General features: G+C 44.6%; 1 protein-coding gene across 1 annotated transcript in view; it reads left to right on the top strand.

The window, feature by feature from the left end:
* The window catches only part of LOC144667896 (peptidyl-prolyl cis-trans isomerase FKBP10-like), a 28,151-nt gene that overhangs the window by 348 nt on the left and 7,869 nt on the right, over nt 1-19,934 (top strand). Inside the window, exons 2-10 of the mRNA XM_078529489.1 lie at nt 164-366; nt 2,099-2,244; nt 2,638-2,827; nt 5,788-5,933; nt 9,318-9,507; nt 14,566-14,711; nt 16,882-17,071; nt 18,269-18,411; nt 19,398-19,561. Of these exons, the coding sequence (XP_078385615.1) occupies nt 176-366; nt 2,099-2,244; nt 2,638-2,827; nt 5,788-5,933; nt 9,318-9,507; nt 14,566-14,711; nt 16,882-17,071; nt 18,269-18,411; nt 19,398-19,561 (1,506 nt within the window). The 5' untranslated portion in view covers nt 164-175. The remainder of the gene's footprint in view (nt 1-163; nt 367-2,098; nt 2,245-2,637; nt 2,828-5,787; nt 5,934-9,317; nt 9,508-14,565; nt 14,712-16,881; nt 17,072-18,268; nt 18,412-19,397; nt 19,562-19,934) is intronic.

Raw genomic sequence — 19,934 nt, 5'->3', positions numbered from 1 at the left:
TTTTCCAGGTCGGTTTCAGTAACTTTGTAACTTTCCCAGGTCGGTTTCAGTAACTTTGTAACTTTCCCAGGTCGGTTTCAGTAACTTTGTAACTTTCCCAGGTCGGTTTCAGTAACTTTGTAACTTTCCCAGGTCGGTTTCAGTAACTTTGTAACTTTCCCAGGTCGGTTTCACAATGAGTACCCCGATGCTCCCCGGTGTGTGTCTCCTGTTCGCTCTGGTTGTCTGTGAGCCGGGACCCCTGTCTGATGTCCTCGTTGACAGATACTTCATCCCCTCGGAGTGTTCCCGGGAGGTACAGAGCGGCGATTTCATCCGTTATCATTACAATGGCACCTTCGCAGATGGGAAGAAATTCGACTCCAGGTAAAAAGAACAAGTATGGAATAAAAACTGTTTAAAATTGATAAGTTCCTCCTGGCACTGGTTCACTTTTATCAAACTTCACTCCGAGATCACAGCCGCCGCCGCCGCGATAGCGGGTTTCATTACTAATTGTAAATGCTCACTGTTCAACTACAGCCTGTCGCTTTACAACATCGTTTTACTGAGCTTTTTAAGATGCCTCTTTCCCCTTTCAATTATCCATTTAACCCCCGAACCTTTTCATGACTTTTTTTTAAAAAAAGTATTCTTTTTGTGATTGTGACTCGCTGTAGGCGCTGGGAAAATGTGTTTTTTTTTAAACAATGTAACGTAGAGGAAGAATTTCTAAATTTATTTACTCTTCAGTCTTGGAGAATGTTAATATAATCCTGCGATCCCGATACGCACTGTCAAATCTAAACCTTTTTCTCCATAACCTCCCCCACCCCCTCACAAAGAGAGGAAACACTTTTGCCGAACTTCCTGTCAATTGCCACATCACCCACTCCCAAATCTGCACCATGCCAGCACTTTCCAAATGGCCATGCATTGCTTTTTGAAGTGCAGCCACTGTTATAATTTCGGAAAGACTGCAGCCAACTTGCGCACAGCAAGCTCCCACAAACACAATGTGATCAAATATTTTTAAATTGACGTGGGTTGAGGGATAAATATTGGCCTGGACACTGGGGAGAACTCCCCTGCTCTTCTTCAACATAGTGCCTTGGCACCTGAGAGGGCAGAGCCTTAGTTTAATACTTCATCCCAAAGAAGGCACCTCCAACTGTGCAGCACTCCCTCAGTACTGCACTGGAGTGTCAGCCTAGATTCTGTGACCACGTCTCTGGAATGGGGACTTGAGCCCAGGAGGGTAGAGTGAAACCACTGAGCCAAAGGCTGAAAGCAAAAAAATATGAATACATTATACAATATACAATAGTTGTGCTTCTTTCATAAATACCTGCAGGTTGGGGGTTAGGGAACTGTGCAGCTCTGCATGTCCCTTCTGGCCCTTAATTGGCTGGACCTTGCAGTGTGGTAATGCAGCCTGTCTCCTGTTTCTATGCCAACACAATAAGCTCAGACTTTGATCCCATTGGTTGTGTTTGAACCTGCTCCCTCCAACCCCTTCCATCTGTATTGCAGACTGAAGTGACATTGCCTTTGATGCAGTTCAGATAGCTGGATGGCGCAGATAGAAACAGAACCAAGTCTTTGTACACAATTTCATTGACAATGACACACATTACAGACATGCACCTTCAATCCAACCACCATGGTTTCAAGTCTGCTTCTATATATAGGATCACCTGTGAGTCCCCAGTCAGTGCCTACCACCTGAATCCAATTACACACCCATTAATATGCAGCTCCCAATGAGGAGCAATGTTAGCAGTGCAAAGGGTCTGGGGTTATTTACACTGCAGCAATGGGAGGGATGCAACATAATGGAATGAAGCCAGATAACCTGCAGAGTGGGGCAAGTCCTGCCCATTTTGGCAGCAATGGTGCCTGGCAGGACTGTGTGTCTGGGTTATGCACACTATGGGGAAAAAAGATTGAACCCAGGGACCATTCTTTATTTATTTTTGAGTGGGAGGAGCATGTAGGAGGAAATATGAGGGGGGAGGAGGGAAATGGGGAAGTGGGGTTCCTGTGTATCTAACTGTGTAATTTGAGATTTAATTCTGATTTTCCTTTTCCCCCTCATTCTTCTCTCCCACTCTCTCAGCTATGACCACAATAACACCTTCAATGTCCAAGTGGGAAAGGGTCGCCTGATCCCAGGAATGGATAAAGCACTTCTAGGAATGTGTGTGAATGAACGGCGTCGTATTGTCATTCCCCCTCATCTTGGCTATGGCAACCAGGGAGTTGGTAAGAACATTCCTGCCTTTCCCTACTCCCCCAGATGGCTCTTTTTTTTTATCCATTCATTGGATTTGGGTGTCGCTGGCTAGGCCAGCATTTATTGCCTCATTGGATTGAACTGAATGGCTTGCTAGGCCATTTCAGAGGGTATTTAAGAGTCAACCGCATTTCTGTGGGCCTGGAGTCACACGTAGGCCAGACCGGGCAAGATAATGAGAGGCCTCCGTAACTCACCATCTTTATTTGTAAATTGGGAATGGTACCAGAATGGCAACCAGTGACATAAAATGGTAATCTAGCTTGGGAGAGGATGAGGAAAACTGGAGGGGGTTAAACTATGATATAATGTATCTGTGCTTGCCTTTTCTACAGTTTTCTTCACTCCTCTTTGATTCACAGACAATGTCATCCCCCCTGATACTACGCTCTACTTTGATGTTATTCTTCATGATATCTGGAACCATAATGACAAGGTGCAAAAAAAGACTGTGTACAGACCGGTGGCTTGTAACCGCGCAGTGCAGAACACTGACTACATCCGATATCACTACAATGGCACTCTGCTCAACGGGACACTCTTCGATTCCAGGTGAAGGAGGAGTTTGGGGTGGGGTGGGGCAGGATCAGTGCTCTTATGTGTTGCAATTTCCCATGTGGATCAAGTCCTCAGTAGCAGTTGCTCTAACCTAGTGTTTGATGTAAGGGGTGGGAAGGCAAAGAAATGTACAAACAGGAAAGGGAGAGGAAGAAGGGCCTCTGCATGGGATGCTGCTACCTCCCTGATTGATAGTGTTCTAGCCAACATTCCACTTGAATGGGATATTTGATGGTATATCTCGTTGCTGTTTGTGTGCTCTTGATGCGTGTAAATTGGCTACAGCTTTTCCCTAAATTCCCCAAAGTACTTCATTGGCCGTGGAGCACTTTGGGACTTCTTGAGGTGGTATAAAGATGCTATATAAATGCAAGTTCTAAATGCTGACTCATTAGGACGAAAGGGGAAAAAATCTGAGGAAAAGCTTTGGGAAATTCCTCCCCCAATTCCCGAGGAAACCAAGGTGACTGTGGTTACCCATGCTGCATCACTCAATATATGCAACGGACCTCCATTTCCCACCCTCGCTACGCATCCCCCAAATTTCTGAAAACCCTTCAGTATCGAAGACAATACAGGGGTAGGAAAGACTTTCTCCAATTCCTTCTAATCCATTACTTGCACTCACATCCTCGGGGCTAGGCTCAAAGATTATAGACTTTGCTTCTCACGCCATTCAATACCTGGCCACCAAAACATGTATTCTTCCCCTCCTGAAATGCCACTGCTTCCCTGGGTGGACCATGCCACATATTCACCAATTTTCAGCTTTCCTTGTCTATCCCTGAACCTGTGTCTCCTTGCCCTGGAGCTGGTGGTAAGATCAAGTGTTTCTCTGGCGTCTAGTTTACCTGTTTCTTTCAGGATTGTCTCTGAGCCACTTTTATTCCAATGTAAATATTCCAAGTACTTTCAAGGAGGGGTGCACCTGGAACTTTCCCCATCCCCTGTCCATGTCTCAATATACTAATTAGACTGCTTATTTCAAGGTTTTTCTGTTTTTGTTTCAGATTTTCAATGTTGGTCGTTTTTTTTCTGTTGCTCCTTTATTGATATTTTGAACCCTCCCTCCCTTTCATTAGAACAGATAAATCCTCCAATCATCTCCCCATTGGTTCTGCCTATCCTGTAATTAGTGATGACATAATTGAGCTGTGTCAAATAGAAGTCCCAGTCCCTAGAACCAGACAGGCACAAACTCACTTCACAAAGCCAGTTATTTGTATCTCTCTCACAGCTTGTCCCTATTGGCCTGTAATTTAAAATCCTCCCTTTATGACTTTTTTAAACATAGTTTAAGATTCTATTTAAGCACGTTTGCAGCAATCCCAGCCCATTTGGAGTGATTGAGTGCCTTTTGGACTTGTAGCCTTTTGTAGGGGGGAATGTGTGCAAGAGTTCCTGATCCCCTTCTCCCTATGACAGCCTTTCTCTTCCAGGTGTCTCTCGACCTCCACTGAGTCTGTCCAGCAGTAGAATGTGACCAAGTTTGGTTCAGAGTTGTTGTTTTTATTGCTGTTGAGGCAGGGTTATTATTCTAGCTCCTAGACACTATATGAAAGAGCCCATTAAATAAAAGTATTTATTGGAACTACTGTACATTCATTCTGTGTTTTTCTTTCCCTTCCTGTGTTCATATCCTTGAGCCACCTCTTGGCAACAGCTGACAATAGGAGAACTGTATCAGGAGTTCACCATGTGGGGAAGCTAAAGCGCAGGCTTGAGTTCAATCAGTGTGGAGCAGAATCGTAGAAACTTATAGCACAGAAGCTGTAAGTTTCTATGCTGCCTGGGCTGGAGGGTCTGAGCTATGAAGAAAGATAGGATAAGCTGGGGTTGTTTTCCTTGGAGCAGTGAAGCTTGAAAGGGGACCTGATAGAGGTGTATAAGATTGAGGGGCATAGATAGGGTGGATTGGAAGGCACTTTTTCCATTAGTAGTGGGGTCAATAACCAGGGGGCATAAGAGGTAGAAGGCTAAGGAGGGGAGTTGAGAGGTTTTTTCTCCCAAAGGGAGTGGGAGTCTGGAACTCACTGCCTGAAAGGGTGGTTGAGTCAGAAACTCTCGTAACATTTAAGAAGTATTTAGATGTTCACTTGCATTGCCATAGCCTCCAGTGCTATGGGCCAAGCGCTGGAAAATGGGATTAGTGCAGCCAGATCTTTGTTGACCGGCGTGGACATGATGGGCCGAATGGCCTCCTCCTGTGCTGTAAATGTCTGAGAGTCTATGAGGAGGATGACTTTCGGCCCATTGTGTCTATGCTGGATGTTTGAAAGAGTGGTCGTACCTAATCCCAAACCCTTGCTTTTTGTCCATATTTGGGAATAGAGGGATCTTGGGAAGTTCTGTCACAGTGTAACATGGTACTCTTATTGGTTAGTGGCTGGCTATCTTTCAGGTTAGATATTATGATTACAAATGACTGATTTAAAAACTTCCAACTAAATCCAGAAATGTTGGAAGCCCTCAGCAGGATAACCAACATCTGTGTCAACAACCAAAAAGGTTAATGTTTAGAAACATTTATCGGGAGTTCAGGAGAAGCATTTTTACTTTTTTTAAGTAACAATGAGGAAATTGGTGCCACAGGGAATGGCTGAGTTGAATAGTATAGAAAGATTTAATGGGGAGCTGGATCAACACATGAGGGAGAAAGGGGTAGAAGGAAATGTTGATAGGGTGAGATGAAGAGGAATAGGAGCAGGCTCGTGTGGGGATAAACACCAGCACTGGCCTGCTGGGCTGAATGGCCTGTTTCTGTATTGCCAAGGTGAAGCCAGAGTCCAGTGTCGGTGTCCCTTTTGCATTTTGACCCACTGCTGAATTCCACTTTTTTTTCTCCACCCTCCCACCACCCATACCCTCTTTCCCCGCCCCAGCCTCAGGAGTGGCAGTGAGTAATTCCTCAGCTCCTTCTGACTCTCATTCTTTAGTCTCTCTTCCTCCCTCAGCCACAATCGCATGAGGACTTACGACACCTACGTGGGCATTGGCTGGTTAATCAAAGGGATGGATGAAGGTCTCCTAGGGATGTGTGTAGGAGAGAGGAGAATCATCATCATCCCTCCGTTCCTGGCATACGGAGAGACTGGATATGGTAAGTGAAATCTTGAAGACCAACTATCTGCGCTGGGAGTTGCTTATGATACTGGAACCTTGAGACAAGAGTCTTGGGTTTAACCCCCCCAACTCCCCGCCACCATCCTCTCCTCTGTAGAAGCAAATTACCTCTCCCCCTAGTCTGGGATCCTTTGATAGGCTGGTTTACTGTCTAGTGTGATTAGGAAGATGACGTAGTTTGATTCCTGTTCAATGCTTATCCCAGTAGCCAAGGCTTTTAAAATAAGTCTTATTGTAGCTGAGCTGGAATTTTGGGAATTATCCAGTGTTCCTGATCCAGTGATTCCTTTTGGAACATGTGTACACTGAGTCAGGATAGGATTGTGCTCAACTGTGATGCCATGGCAGTCAAATAGCCTGCTGATAATCATTCTTCATCTAAGTTCGATGGACAAAGAATGACTGAGGTGACAAAAGCCCAGCATGAGCCTGTGCCTTCAGACCAGGAGAGAAACAGGCTAATAGCCTCTTGCCCAGAAGTGTCAGGTCAGTGGGCAGGGGAGAACAGATGACTGACATCATATCAAAGGATTTGACTGTTAACAGCTGGGAAGGACTTAGGACCAACTCCAGCATGATGCCACCACCAAACACATCTTCCCTTCACTCCCCCTGGCAGCATTCCGTAGGGACCGTTCCCTCTGTGACACCCTGGTCCACTCCTCCATCACCCCCTACTCCTCAACCCCCACCTACGGCACCTCCCCATGCATAAGCAAAATATGCAACACCTGCCCCTTCACTTCCTCTCTCCTCACCGTCCGAGGGCCCAAACACTCCTTTCAAGTGAAGCAGCATTTCACTTGCATTTCCCCCAACTTAGTCTACTGCATTCGTTGCTCCCAATGCGGTCTCCTCTACATTGGAGAGACCAAACGCAGACTGGGTGACCGCTTTGCAGAACACCTTCGGTCTGTCCGCAAGAATGACCCAGACCTCCCTGTCGCTTGCTATTTTAACACTCCATCCTGCTCTCTTGCCCACATGTCTGTCCTTGGCTTGCTGCATTGTTCCAGTGAAGCTCAACGCAAACTGCAGGAACAGCACCTCATCTTCCGACTAGGCACTTTACAGCCTTCCAGACTGAATATTGAGTTCAACAACTTTAGATCTTGAACTCCCTCCTCCATCTCCACCCCCTTTCCATTTCTTGCCCCTCCCTTTTGTTTTTTCCAATAATTTATATAGATTTTTCTTTTCCCACCTATTTCCATTCTTTTTAAATCTATACCTTTTATGCCCTTTTAGTCTTATTTCACCCCACCCCCTCTAGAGCTGTACCTTGTGTGTCCTGCCATCCATTCTTAATTAGCACATTCTTTTAGATAATATCACCACCTTCAACACCTCTTTGTTCCTTTATCTGTGACATCTTTTGATTATCTGCTCCTATCAATGCTTGCTTGTCCCTACAACGCCCCCCCCCCAACTTCTCTCCCCCCACCCCCCCACCTTAAACCAGCTTATATTTCACCCCTCTCCTATTTTTACTTAGTTCTGTTGAAGGGTCATGAGGACTTGAAACGTCAACTTTGTTATTCTCCGCCGATGCTGCCAGACCTGCTGAGTTTTTCCAGCTATTCCTGTTTTTGTTTTGGATTTCCAGCATCCGCAGTTTTTTGTGTTTATCTCTATGTTTGAGATTGTGATGCTTCTGCTCATTACAGGACTTTGAGTCCGTGAGCACTGATATAGTAGACGACAGTGCTGACTGCATCAGTCTCTCTCTCTCTCTCTCTCTCTCTCTCTCTCTGTCATTTCCCTGTTCTCGTGTGGTTTCCCTCACCACAGCCCCCTCCCCCATTCCCAAACACAAACTCACGTAATAAGCATTTCTACCATCTGCTTCCATCTCCTGTTAAAACAGCTCCTGTATCTAAGGCAACGAATCTGGAATCTGGAATGTTTGCAGGAGACGCCCAGGTATACAAGTCCAGAATGGTTCCTCGAATACTGTGTGCAGTTTTGGTTTCCTTTATTTAAGGAAGGATGTAAATGCATTGGGGGTGGTTCAGAGGAGGTTTGCCAGATTAATACCTGGAATGAGCGGGTTGTCTTATGAGGAAAGGTTGGACAGACTGGGCTTGTTTCCACTGGAGTTTAGAAGAGTGAGGGGTGATTTGATTGAAGTATACAAGATCCTGAACAGCCTTGACAAGGTGGGTGTCGAAAGGATGTTTCCTCTTGTGGCTGAGTCCAGAACTAGAGGGCACTGTTTTAAAATTAGGGATCGCCCTTTTAGGACAGAGATGAGGAGAATTTTTTTTTCTGAGGGTTGTGCGACTTTGGAACTCTCTGCTTCAGAAGGTGGTGGAGGTGGGCTCATTGAATATTTTTAAGGCAAAGGTAGATAGATTCTGGTTAGGCAAGGGAATCAAAGGTTATCGGGGTTAGATGGGAATGTGGAAATCAAAACACAAGATCATCAGCCATGATCTTATTGAATGGCGGAGCAGGCTCGAGGGACCGAATGGTCTACTCCTGTTCCTATTTCTTATGTTCTTATGTAACAGCCTGGTACAAAAATAGGTACAGTTATCTGTTCTGATGAAGAGTCATACGGACTCGAAACGTTAACTCTGTCTTCCTCTCCACAGATGCTGTCAGACCTGCAGAGCTTTTCCAGCTATTTTTGTTTTTTGCAATTAACTGAGGCCTGATGTCCCTTTGTACCCTGATACATGGCTCAAAGACATTTATTTGCCCTACAATTTCTATATTTTTTTGACAAAATGTGCAAATTCACCTCCAAGGTTTACAACAAGCTGGTAACTGGGAAGGTGCTGAGACCAATCGCACCCTTCCCCCAAAAACATGAATGAACAGAGAAGAAAATAGTTTCTAACTTGATGAGAACTCAGTGAAGAGCAAAGCCTTGCAGGGCAGGGCAACACCAAGGTCACAAAAAGGAGGATGGCGCAAGCAGTGGTCACCTGACATGAAGCTTTGGCTATTAAAAGCTTTTCAGTTTGAAGTTCTGGGAAAGGCTGATTTGGTGCAAGAGATGGTAAACTGATTTTACCATAGCGAGGATGTGGGGAGAGTCATGTGTTTAGGGAATGGGGGTTTTGGATGAACAAGAGGTTCGGAAGAGTTCCAGTCCATAATAAGATTGAAATAAAGACACACTTTAGCTTACCCAAACTCTCCTCTGGTGCTGGCCCAGGAGAAGGATGAGCATCCCTAGGTGTGCAACATTATTGTCCCTGAATTCGGAGCAGGGTGTTTGGGTTTCTATCTGGCTCCTGGCAGGAAGTGCGTACACCTGAGTAGGTAACGATATTTTGCATACTCTCTGAACACTTAACTGTCTGAATCTATTTTTCTGTAGTTTAACTTTCACTGGCGTTCTGTCCATTAGGTAGTGACATCCCCCCTCAGGCCAGCTTGGTGTTTGATACGCTGCTGCTGGATCTGCACAACCAGAATGATACAGTCTCAATAGAGAAGCTGGTTGTCCCGGAGCACTGCACCCGACAGATCGCGTCTGGAGACTTCATTCGCTATCACTACAATGGCAGCCTGTTGGATGGAACCTTCTTTGACTCTAGGTGGGCTCTCCGTCAACACACTTATTTTTGATAATGACCTTTATTTTCATTACATGTTAAAACTTGGTAACCGTGCAGCACAGAGGATTTTCCCACCACACACCTGTCCCCCCATCAACCAACTTCTCAACAGAATCCTCCTTTGAGAACTATAACTTTCTAAACAGTAACCCCTCTACTTACCAAATACCTCAGCCAACTAATTCCGGCTGGCCATTACTAAGGATGTTCCATTAACCGTTAAGCATCAGTGTGGCTCACACTTGCCTCTGTGTCAGAAAGTTGTGGGATAAAGTCCATTGCAGAGATTTGAGCAATTAATTGACACGGACAATCCAATGTAGAATTAAGGGAGTGCAGCACTGTCAGAGGAGTTGTCTTTCCAATGAGACGCAAAAACAAAGTTTTGTCTTCCTTTTCAAGTGGGCATTAAAGATCCCGTGGTACTACTTTGAAGAAAGGCAGGGGAGTTCTTCCCGGTGTCCTGGCCAATGTTAATCCCTCAACCAACATCACATGGATTTTTTGGTATTGGGGATGTGGGATCTTGCTGTGTGCAAATTGTCTGCAGCTTTTTCTTCATTAGAACAGTGACTATACTTTTAAAAGTGTTTCATTGGTTGTAAAGTGCTTTTAGTTGGTCCTGAGATCATGACAAGTGCTGTAGAAATGGAAGCCTTTCTTTTATGGTTTTCTACTGGTCAATAACCCCTGAACCCCTCAGCCCAAAGAACTGGAGAAACAGCGATATATTGCAGGGAATACACTAGTGGATTAATCCTCATGGTGGAGTTTGTTGCAAATGTTGAGGTCAATGCTCTACTACACTGGGCAGCAGCAAGACCGGGTTGGTTGAGAGTGAGTTCACATTGATTGTCCATCCTGAGCTTCAGCTAATGGACAGGTCATGATTAGGAGTCAGCATCACTCGGGGCACTCTTACATGGAGCGATCAATGTTTTCATTGATCTCAGCTCATGTGAAGTGCCGTGGGATGGGTTATTATGTTAGGGGCACTGTAGATATACAAGCTGTTGGTTTGGTGGTGTGCTCTCAAAGCTGGAATTCAGTATCTGGTGTGTGATCAGTTATCACCATATTTCTCCCTGAACATCACTCTGGCCAGGTGTTGTCTAAAGAAGTTTAACTCTCTCTGGAGTTTAAAGGAATCCAGCTTCCACTGAAGGGGAAGAGGACAGTCTGGGTAGCTCAGTACTTTACATCAGACTAACATAACCTCTTCACCATCTACAAGGCACAAGTCAAGAGTGTGATGGAATACTCCCCTCTTGCCTGGATGAGTATAGCTCCAACAACACTAAAAAAGCTCGACACCATCCAGGACAAAGCAGCCCGCTTGATTGGAACCCCATCCGCAAACATTCACTCCCTCCACCACTGACGCACAGTAGCAGCAGTGTGTACCATCTACAAGATGCATTGCAGGAATTCATCAAGGCTCCTTTGTCAGCATCTTCCAAACCCACTACCACCTAGAAGCACAAGGGCAGCAGACACATGGGAACACCACCACCTGGAAGTTCCCCTACAAGCCACTCACCATCCTGACTTGGAAATATATCGCCGTTCCTTCACTGTCACTGGGTCAAAATCCTGGAACTCCCTCCCTAACAGCGCTGTGGGTGTACCTACACCACATGGACTGCAGCAGTTCAGGAAGGCAGCTCACCACCACCACCTCAAGGGCAATTAGGGATGGGCAATAAATGCTGGCCCAGCCAATGATGCCTTTTCCTTAAGAATAAATAAGTTTTAAAAAATGTGTGAACTGTGGCTTGGCAGTGCTTTCTAGAATGTAGCTACACAGAGTGTACACTGAAGCTGTGGGGATTAACTGATCTCTCAAATTCCGAGCCAGACCCTTTCCTCCAGTCAGTCTCCCTCTGCAGATGTGCCTACATTTTTCTGCCAGTGATTTAATTACATGAGTAAAGAAAAGAGAATTACCTGAGGGACTTGATTCTTTTCTGAATATTGTCTCTAAGGAGCAGGCCTGTCTCGACAGCTCCTCTCTCAAACATTCAGCACATTCTGCAGTATCTCACTGATCAGTAAAACCTCCACTTACAGAGAGACCTCACTGGGAGAATTGATAATCACAGATTGTAGGGATATTTTTGGTAATGGGGGAAAAGTTTAACTGTTGACTATTTGCTAAAATACTGTGTTGCTCCCCTAAAGGTGGCTTTTCAGCAATAACAGTTTGCATTTTTTTATTCATGGGATGTGGACTTCGCTGGCTAGGCCAGCATTCATTGCCGATCCCTAATTGCCCTTGAGAAGGTGGTGGTGAGCTGCCTTATATATTTATATAGCAGATTTTTAAAAACTTAGGTTAAAGCTTCACAGGAACATAATCAAATAGAGATCCAGCACTGAGCCAATCAAAGAGCTCCATTTTAAGAAGCATGTAAAAAGGAGAGACAGAGGTGGCGAGGTTTAGCAAGGGAATTCCAGAGCTTAGGGCCCAGGCAGCTGAAGATATGGCCGCCAATGATGGAGAGAGAAATCAGGGAAGATCAAGAGGCCGGAATTGGATGACGGAGTCTTGAGGATAGGGCTGAAGTAGGTTACGAGATGAGAATTTTAAAATTGTGGTGTTGTCGGATATGTTTAATTTTCAGAAAATGATGTCACCAAAAAGGGAGACACATTACCTTTGATTACGTGGTAGTGAGCTACCTTCTAGAATTCTAGCCCATGTAGTTATGAGGCTAAGAATTTGGTGTCACATGATGGGTGCTCATTCAGTGGGACATCAGAACAGGATTTCCCACCTGTATAATTCTACCTCAACGTGATTCGATGGTTTCTCGAGCAGTAGAAAGAAAATTGGCTCCAAAATGTAGATATTGATAAATTCTTACATTTACATTTCAATGTGCCTGTCATGACCTCCTGATGTCCCAAAGTGATCTACAGCTATGAAGTACTTTTTGAAGTGTAGTCACTGTTGTAATGTAGGAAACGCAGCTGCCAATTTGCACAAAGCAAGCTCCCACAAACAGATATTCCGATAATCTGATTTAGCGACATTGGTTGTGCGATAAATATTTACAGGACTCCCTTGCTGTTCAAATATTGCCCTGGGATCTTTTACATCCGCCCGAGAGGGTAGACTGGCCTCAGTTTAACACTTCATCCAAAAGATGGTATCTCTGACAGTGCAGCACTCACTCAGTGCTGACAGTGAAGTATCATTCTGGACCGTGTGCTCCAGTCTCTAGAGTGGGACCAGAACTGACCAATCTTCTGACTTGGAGGCAAGGTTGTGACCCAATGAGCTACAGCTTAGGCTGTATCCTGAATCTTGGGATGGTCCCAGTACTGCTGAGCATCTTTCAAATAAAGCAGTAATGCAGAGTCATGGGAATAATTGAATCTCAGTAATTACTAGGTTGGAATCATAGAGGAAAGACAAAAGTCATGGAAGCACTAAATACTTTAGTTTTCTAAAATATGATAAAACCAATGCACATGGATATCAAATGTGCCCTGTTTCCCTTGCCCAGCCTGCTGGTTCTACTTTACCTTCTGTAGGGGCACCTGGTCAGGAATGCAGATGTCCCAATCGAGTGGGAAGAGAGAGACACATGTCCGACTCTGCCCACTAATGACATTGCTGCATTCAGTTTCTCCCCTACACCTCCAAGTCAGTCAGCCAACACAACAGAGGAGCAAAGTGTGGATTGGAATGAAGGGTTGAATATTGTCACAAACATGAACCTGACTCTGGGGGAGGCCACACTGAGCCACTAGTTAGTGACTGAACAGGAATTTAATTGATGTTTTTCACCCTGACAATGATTTACCTCTTGCAGGACTGAACAGGCCCAATGTAACCTGAGGCCCTGAACTGTGACCTTTCTTAAAATCCTGATTTTAACCCTTTGAGTAACAAGCTCTCCTACAAGTATTTCCTACAAAAGACAAAACCTTGCTGAAGTTTTAACATTCAGAATTTGAGGAATAAAACAGGCGATATAAGCTACCTTGTAGTTGTAAATACATATACGGTTCTAGTTAAACTAATTGTGACTTTGCTGTAGTTTGTGTGTGAATGTATACACACACAACAGCATTAAAGGGTTAATAGCAGAAACTTCGGTTCATGCAGGTCTCCTGAAGATTCCGGCCCTGATGGAACGTTGACCTTTCACCTTTGCATTCCCAGGAGCTTTTGTGCAGTCTGTCACTGAGCAGTGAGTTCACGGGCCTCCGAGGCAGTGAGCTGGAGACCTTCGGTCTGGCTTGTAACGCCACTCGGGAGCAGGTAGTGTGGTTTGGGTTTGAGTCGGTTTATTACAATTGGAGCAGGGGTGGGGTGGGGGAGGGCAATGAGGAGATTTTATTTTGTGCGTGTGTCTGTACTAACTTTCTAAAATGGGATGTTTTTGCCCTTCTGCCTTCTGCACGTGGTCTAATTGAACGGGCAGTACCAAGCTCCTAAGATATCTTGGCGAGAGGCAGCACAGGCTGCATGGCACCATGAAGGATAGTCAAGAACAGTCACTTGGCCAGGAGTATTGGAATCCAATTCCCTGGTACTAGCTCTTGCTGGGATATCGGGTCTGCCAGTCAGCCCCAGGAGTTCAGTAGTGTTGTCTCTTCATGTGAAATGCCTGGACATTAATGTGTATTATCCAGCTATTGGACATAAGTAGACTTCACAGTCTGAACCTGTCCTTGCCTGGAGTCTAGGCATTTACACTTTCCAACAGGGCTCTCCAACTGCTGATCAAGAGCAAAGCACACAGCTGATCTTGTTCCACCTTTTTGTGCCTTACCATTGTGCTGATTGAGACATGGACTAGGGGTCACAACTGTAACCTTCCTGGTCAGTAACCGAGTGGGTGCTGCGTGTTCCATCGGTGGGGAAGGGGACCTTCTCTAGATGCTGTTAGAGTGTAGCTCTCTTCCTGCTCATTCCAGAAATTGATGTGGCTTCACCATCTGGTGGTGATGATCGACCTCACAGAAGTCTCATTATATTGAACAAGATGTCCAATGTGTTTCTAAATTGTGTTTTTAACCCAGTTACTCACGGAATAATACATATGACACTTATATCGGGATGGGTTACGTCATTGCTGGGATAGACCAAGGTTTACTGGGAGCATGTTTGGGAGAGAAACGGCGTGTTATTATTCCACCACACCTGGCCTACGGGGAGAATGGCGTTGGTAAGAAATTTAAATTTTCAGTACAGTTGCACTGAGATTTGGATGCAGATACTGCAAGCAATAAAACATGCCATTGAAATATTTCGACCGATTCTATCCATTGATGTATAAGTACTGAACTTTTTAAAAACACTCATCCTTGTTTTCAAAACTCTCCATGGCTACTCCTGCTCCCTATCTTTGTAATCTCCTTCAGCCCTACAACCCTCCGAGATATCTGTATTCCTCTAACTCTGGACTCTTGTCCATCCCCCCAATTCCATCACACCACCATTGGTGGCCGTGCCTTCAGCTCCCTGAGCCATAAGCTCTGGAATTCCCTCCCCAAACCTCCTCGCCTCTCTACCCCACTTTCCTCTTTTTAAAACATTCATTAAAAATCCACCTCTTTGACCAAGCTTTTGGTTTCTGTCCTAATATCTCTTTATGTAGCTCAGTGTCAATGATAATGCTACTGTGTAGTACTGTGGGACATTTTGCTAAATCAAAGGTGTTATGTAAATGCAAGCTGTTGTCACACTAAAACCATAACTGAACAAAACTACAGGGAAAGAGAAAACCCAAATAACTCATTGCTGTTTCCTCTGATTGTCAAACCAGTATGTTTTCCCCACAGAGAGTAGCTGTCCCATTTCGAGGAATTTTCAACAGCCGCCAATAACTAGCTTCTGATTGACTTCGGGACTTATTTAGACACTTCCTCACCTACCCAAGAGTGAGCTTAAAGGTCAAGAGTTAACAACTAAGTGTTGGAATCAAACCCCAAATAACTAGGAACAATACCATAGATGATCAGGAAGTACTGGACAATAAAGACCGAGAGATCACAGTCCACCATTAGGTAGTCACACGACCCAGTCATAATGATGTTATTGACCAATCACAGCAATCAATCTCTATCATTGAGTCTACAACAGACCTAGACATGAGGTGAGGAAAATCCCCAATGATGGAGAGATTTGGAAACCAGAGATTCGCCCACCTCCAGCCCAGTCCCACTTGAGCGCAATCCACTCGCCACACATCGTACCCTAAATTACTCATACCCCATCCTAAAATGTTACATTTCGTTCAGGATTCTCTAATTTGCATTAGAATTAATTAATATCTACGTCAACTGTCTCACTAGTGAGTCTCTTCCGTAGATTGATCACTCGCTCACAGATACAACTGAAGGGGAAAAAAAATCAAAACTAATCTGTGTATACTTTTTATAGATTTTTTAAAAAAAATTTCCCTTCAAGTGTTGGTTATATCCTCTGGATCTACTGTTCTGGAGAAGGTCAAATAGTTTGCCATGCTGTACGTTATCTAGTCCTTTTATTAGAATCCTAAAACAGTATTCATATCACCTCTCCACCCCTCTTTCAGTGAGAACATGCCCAATTTACACTCTCTCCCCATAATCTAATCCCATCAGATAGTATATGACAAAACATATCCTTATTAAGGGGATTAGTGACTGAGTCCACTGCTGCTGTGGTACTGAGCCAAATGCAATGGAAATGTCTCTGGTTCCATCCTGGTTTATGCTGAATGGGTTGAGCCATAGGCAGTTGAAAGTGAGAATACTATTGGCTTCAGTGTGGGATAAAGAGGCTTAAAAACCGTCCAGAAATCTTACTTGTGTGTTGGGCTCTTATAATCGAAAAACCAACTGATGTTTGCAGGAAGAATGAATTCCAGGATGAGCTAGCTCAGAGATGAATCCCAACACTTTCTGGTCCATATGGCTCGGTATTTCATTGAGTGGGGCCTGACTAAACAGGCAATCCAGAAGTTATTGGCGTATATCTTAGTTAGATGTAAGAGTTCACTCAGAAGTATTTCAAAGAGCAGGAGAGCTCTGCCTGGCCAAAGTTTGTCCCTCAACATCTCCATAGCAGATCATTGGATCATTTATCTTATTGCTGTTTTTGGGAGCTTGCTGTGCACAAATTGGCTGCTGCTTTTCCTATATTACAACTGTAACTACACTTCATTGGCTGTAAAGTGCTTTGGGATGTCTCTCACCTTCCTTTCTTCCCAACCCCCTTTCCCACATGCTGAAACCCTTCTTGTTTCAATGGTATATTTGGATGTATCTGTTGCTCCTGTTGAATAAAGTTGATAATGTTGTACAAAGTTCTTCTGTCCCATGGATTGACTCTGTCTGGATTTTGATCTGCAGCCGATAAGATTCCAGGCTCTGCTGTTCTAGTCTTTGATGTTCACATCATTGACTTCCACAACCCAAAAGACAAAGTGCAAATCAAAACCTACTCCAAGCCAGATGCCTGTAATGTGACATCCCAGATAAATGACTATGTGACCTACCACTACACTGCTTCTCTCATGGATGGTACCCAGCTTTACACCTCGTATGTTATACAGCTTTTTTTTGATGTAGCTCTCATTGTCTGTGATACTATTCGAGATGGGGATGAACCCTGAGATAAAGGGGACAACGCATGTTAATGTAGGGCAGAACATTAAAGAGTACAGTTGATGTGTATTGCTGCAAAATGCTATGGAACCCTTAGACATCAGATCATCGCTCGAGAGCCCTTGCCCAGAGTGGGAGACCTCTAGGCAAAAAGGTCATGGGCTCAAGCCCCAGTACTGTCCGAGGCACATTGTCTAGATTGACACTTCAGTGCAGTACTAAGGGAGTCCTGCACTGGCAGGGGTGCTGCCTTTCAGTTAGGATGTTAAACTGAGGCCCTGTCTGTCCTGCTGCGGTGTCCCTTTCCCTGGTGGCCTGGTCAGCATTTATCCCTCAATTGGCATCATCAAAAATAGACTAACTGAACATTTACCTTATTACCATTTCTGAGATCTTGCTTTGTACAGATTTGTTTATTACATTTCCCTACAAAACATTAGTGGTTTCACTTTTTTAAAATAAACTTCACTGGTTGAGAAGTGCCTTGCAATGTCTTGAAGACATGAAAGGTGTTAAACAAATACATTCACTTTCTTCTTCCCAACTTCGAATAACAGAAGCCTGCCAACCATTTTTGTTTTGGGAAACTCGAGGGGGAAAAAAAACTTTCCAAATTAACAAATAAAAGCACTGATCCACTGATTCAATAACAACATCTATAGTGGTACTGGGACAGTGCCAGATGCCAGAATTGAGGCTTAGCATTGACTGGGTTTGGGAGAATAACAATTGGACAGGCTTCTCACTCCTTCCTATTAGATGCAATCTACAGGAAGCGGCATGTATGTGGATTTCAGGCAAGGGCAGGATTAGCACTTGACTGCAATAGGATCTAGTGTGGGGGTGTCAAACAGCCTATTGACTCTCACTGCATTCACATTCATCACTGGGGTAAGGAGGGCAGTCTGTACCCAAGCTGGATACCGTAGCAAACATCAGGGTTAACAAAAGAAAAGGAATGTTTTGGTTCTGAAGTGATTGAGTGCCCCCGGAGGGTGGGGTGGGGGGGAACATGACTGGGGTTGGTTGTCTACAGTACTTGGCTCCTGGTAGCAGCTTTTAGTAATGAAGGAATTGCTGAAGTTTTAACTGCAACAAATTTCCCCCTCCCCCGCCTCTTTTATTCCTGTAGTCATGATTATGACACTCCTCCGACTTTAGTCCTGGGCTCCTCAAAAACGATTGAAGGATTGAATCAAGGCTTGCTTGGAATGTGCATTGGAGAGAAACGGATTTTGACGGTCCCACCACATCTTGGTCATGGAGAGAAGGGAGGTGAGGGAAGCTGAAGATTTTATTCTTGGATGTTATGGGACTTGGTTACACTCAGCCTGACCTGTTACCATGCTAAATCTGGTTGGGGCAGTGATGTGTCATCAGCACAGGGTTGTATGAACAGCACTGCGTGTACGCACACTAATTCCATATTGGATAAAACTTCCCTATCTGAAGGCAAATTTCCCCTCAGTGCTGGACTAGCTCCAAATGATTAATGTCCTTTAGAGAAAGGAAACCTCCTGTGTCCTTACCAGGCCTGGGCCTACACCTGACTCCCTACCCACACCAATATCCTAACTGCCAGCAAGGTGCACATGGGTGTGTCCAACCTTCTACCAGAGGCTCAAGAAGACATCTCAGCACCACCTTCTCAGGGCAACTAGGAATGGGCAATAAATGCCAGCAGTGCCCACATTCCCTGAATGAATACTTTCCTTCACATTCTTCACCCTACATTGCCCTGCTTGAAATTGAGAATGTCCAACTCGTTTTTGCCTGGTGTTTGTCGATGCTACATTGAGCCTTGATCAGTGGAGTCATGGGATGATCCCAACTCACTACTTTCCATTGAACCCCTATCCAACATAACTACAGATGACACAAAGCTTGACCATGTTGAGAATTCTCTTCTCCCACCCTACCTGCTCAACGTAAGGGACAGGAGGTTATTCACTTGCCAGAGTCTATTCTGCCATTCAGTTAGATCCTTGCTAATCTGTGTCTTAACTCCATTTATCCATCTTGATTCCATAACCTTTAATCTCCTTATCCAACTAAAATCCCATCAAATCCCCTGACCCCTAGCCAGTGTATTGTTCTTTGAACACTTGATGCTAAGCCAATGCCCAGAGCTATATAAAGCTCCTCTCCGTCTGTGTTCTTAGGTTTCAACATTTCTCTCCCTACTCAAATGTCAACCACAAGACGGATTTTAGAAGTGATTTTTTTTTGTCTTGTTTTTTTTCCTCCTGCCCTACCCACAGCTGGAGATGTGCCAGGCAGTGCAGTGCTGCTGTTTGATGTTGAACTGCTTAACATGAAGCCAGGGGTTCCAGACGGTTACCTGTTCATCTGGAATGATAAAGCGCCAGCCAAACTTCATGAGGAGCTTGACCGCAACCAGGATGGCGAGATCTTATTTGAAGAGGTAATGTGCTCTCACCAGCAGCTCCTTCCCCGCTAATGAGATCACGGCTCACATGTCACTAAGCCTAGCCCTGCCAAATTCCATTCCGATCCAACTCAGTTCCACCTTCTCTGTGACATTCCTATGCTGTTCTCCTAACCCTGGTGTGATTCAAATAAATCTATTAGTTTCCCCATAACTCTCAACCAATTCCTGATGATAAAGGGGATTGAGGATTTTCATTTGCATGTTTAATATAGTTATAATGTCTCAGGGTACTTCACAAACATAATAAGGGCAAACTTTTGACACTGAGCCAAACTTTGGTTAAAGAGGTGGGATTGAAGAATCATCTTAAAGGAGGAGAAAAATAAGACGGGCAGACAGATTTAGA

The sequence above is a fragment of the Cetorhinus maximus genome, chromosome 25 (genome assembly GCF_964194155.1).
Source record: "Cetorhinus maximus chromosome 25, sCetMax3.hap1.1, whole genome shotgun sequence".
NCBI classification, from domain to species: domain Eukaryota; kingdom Metazoa; phylum Chordata; class Chondrichthyes; order Lamniformes; family Cetorhinidae; genus Cetorhinus; species Cetorhinus maximus.
The sequence above is the reverse complement of the archived record's forward strand: the minus strand, read 5'-3'. Positions and strand labels throughout refer to the sequence as shown.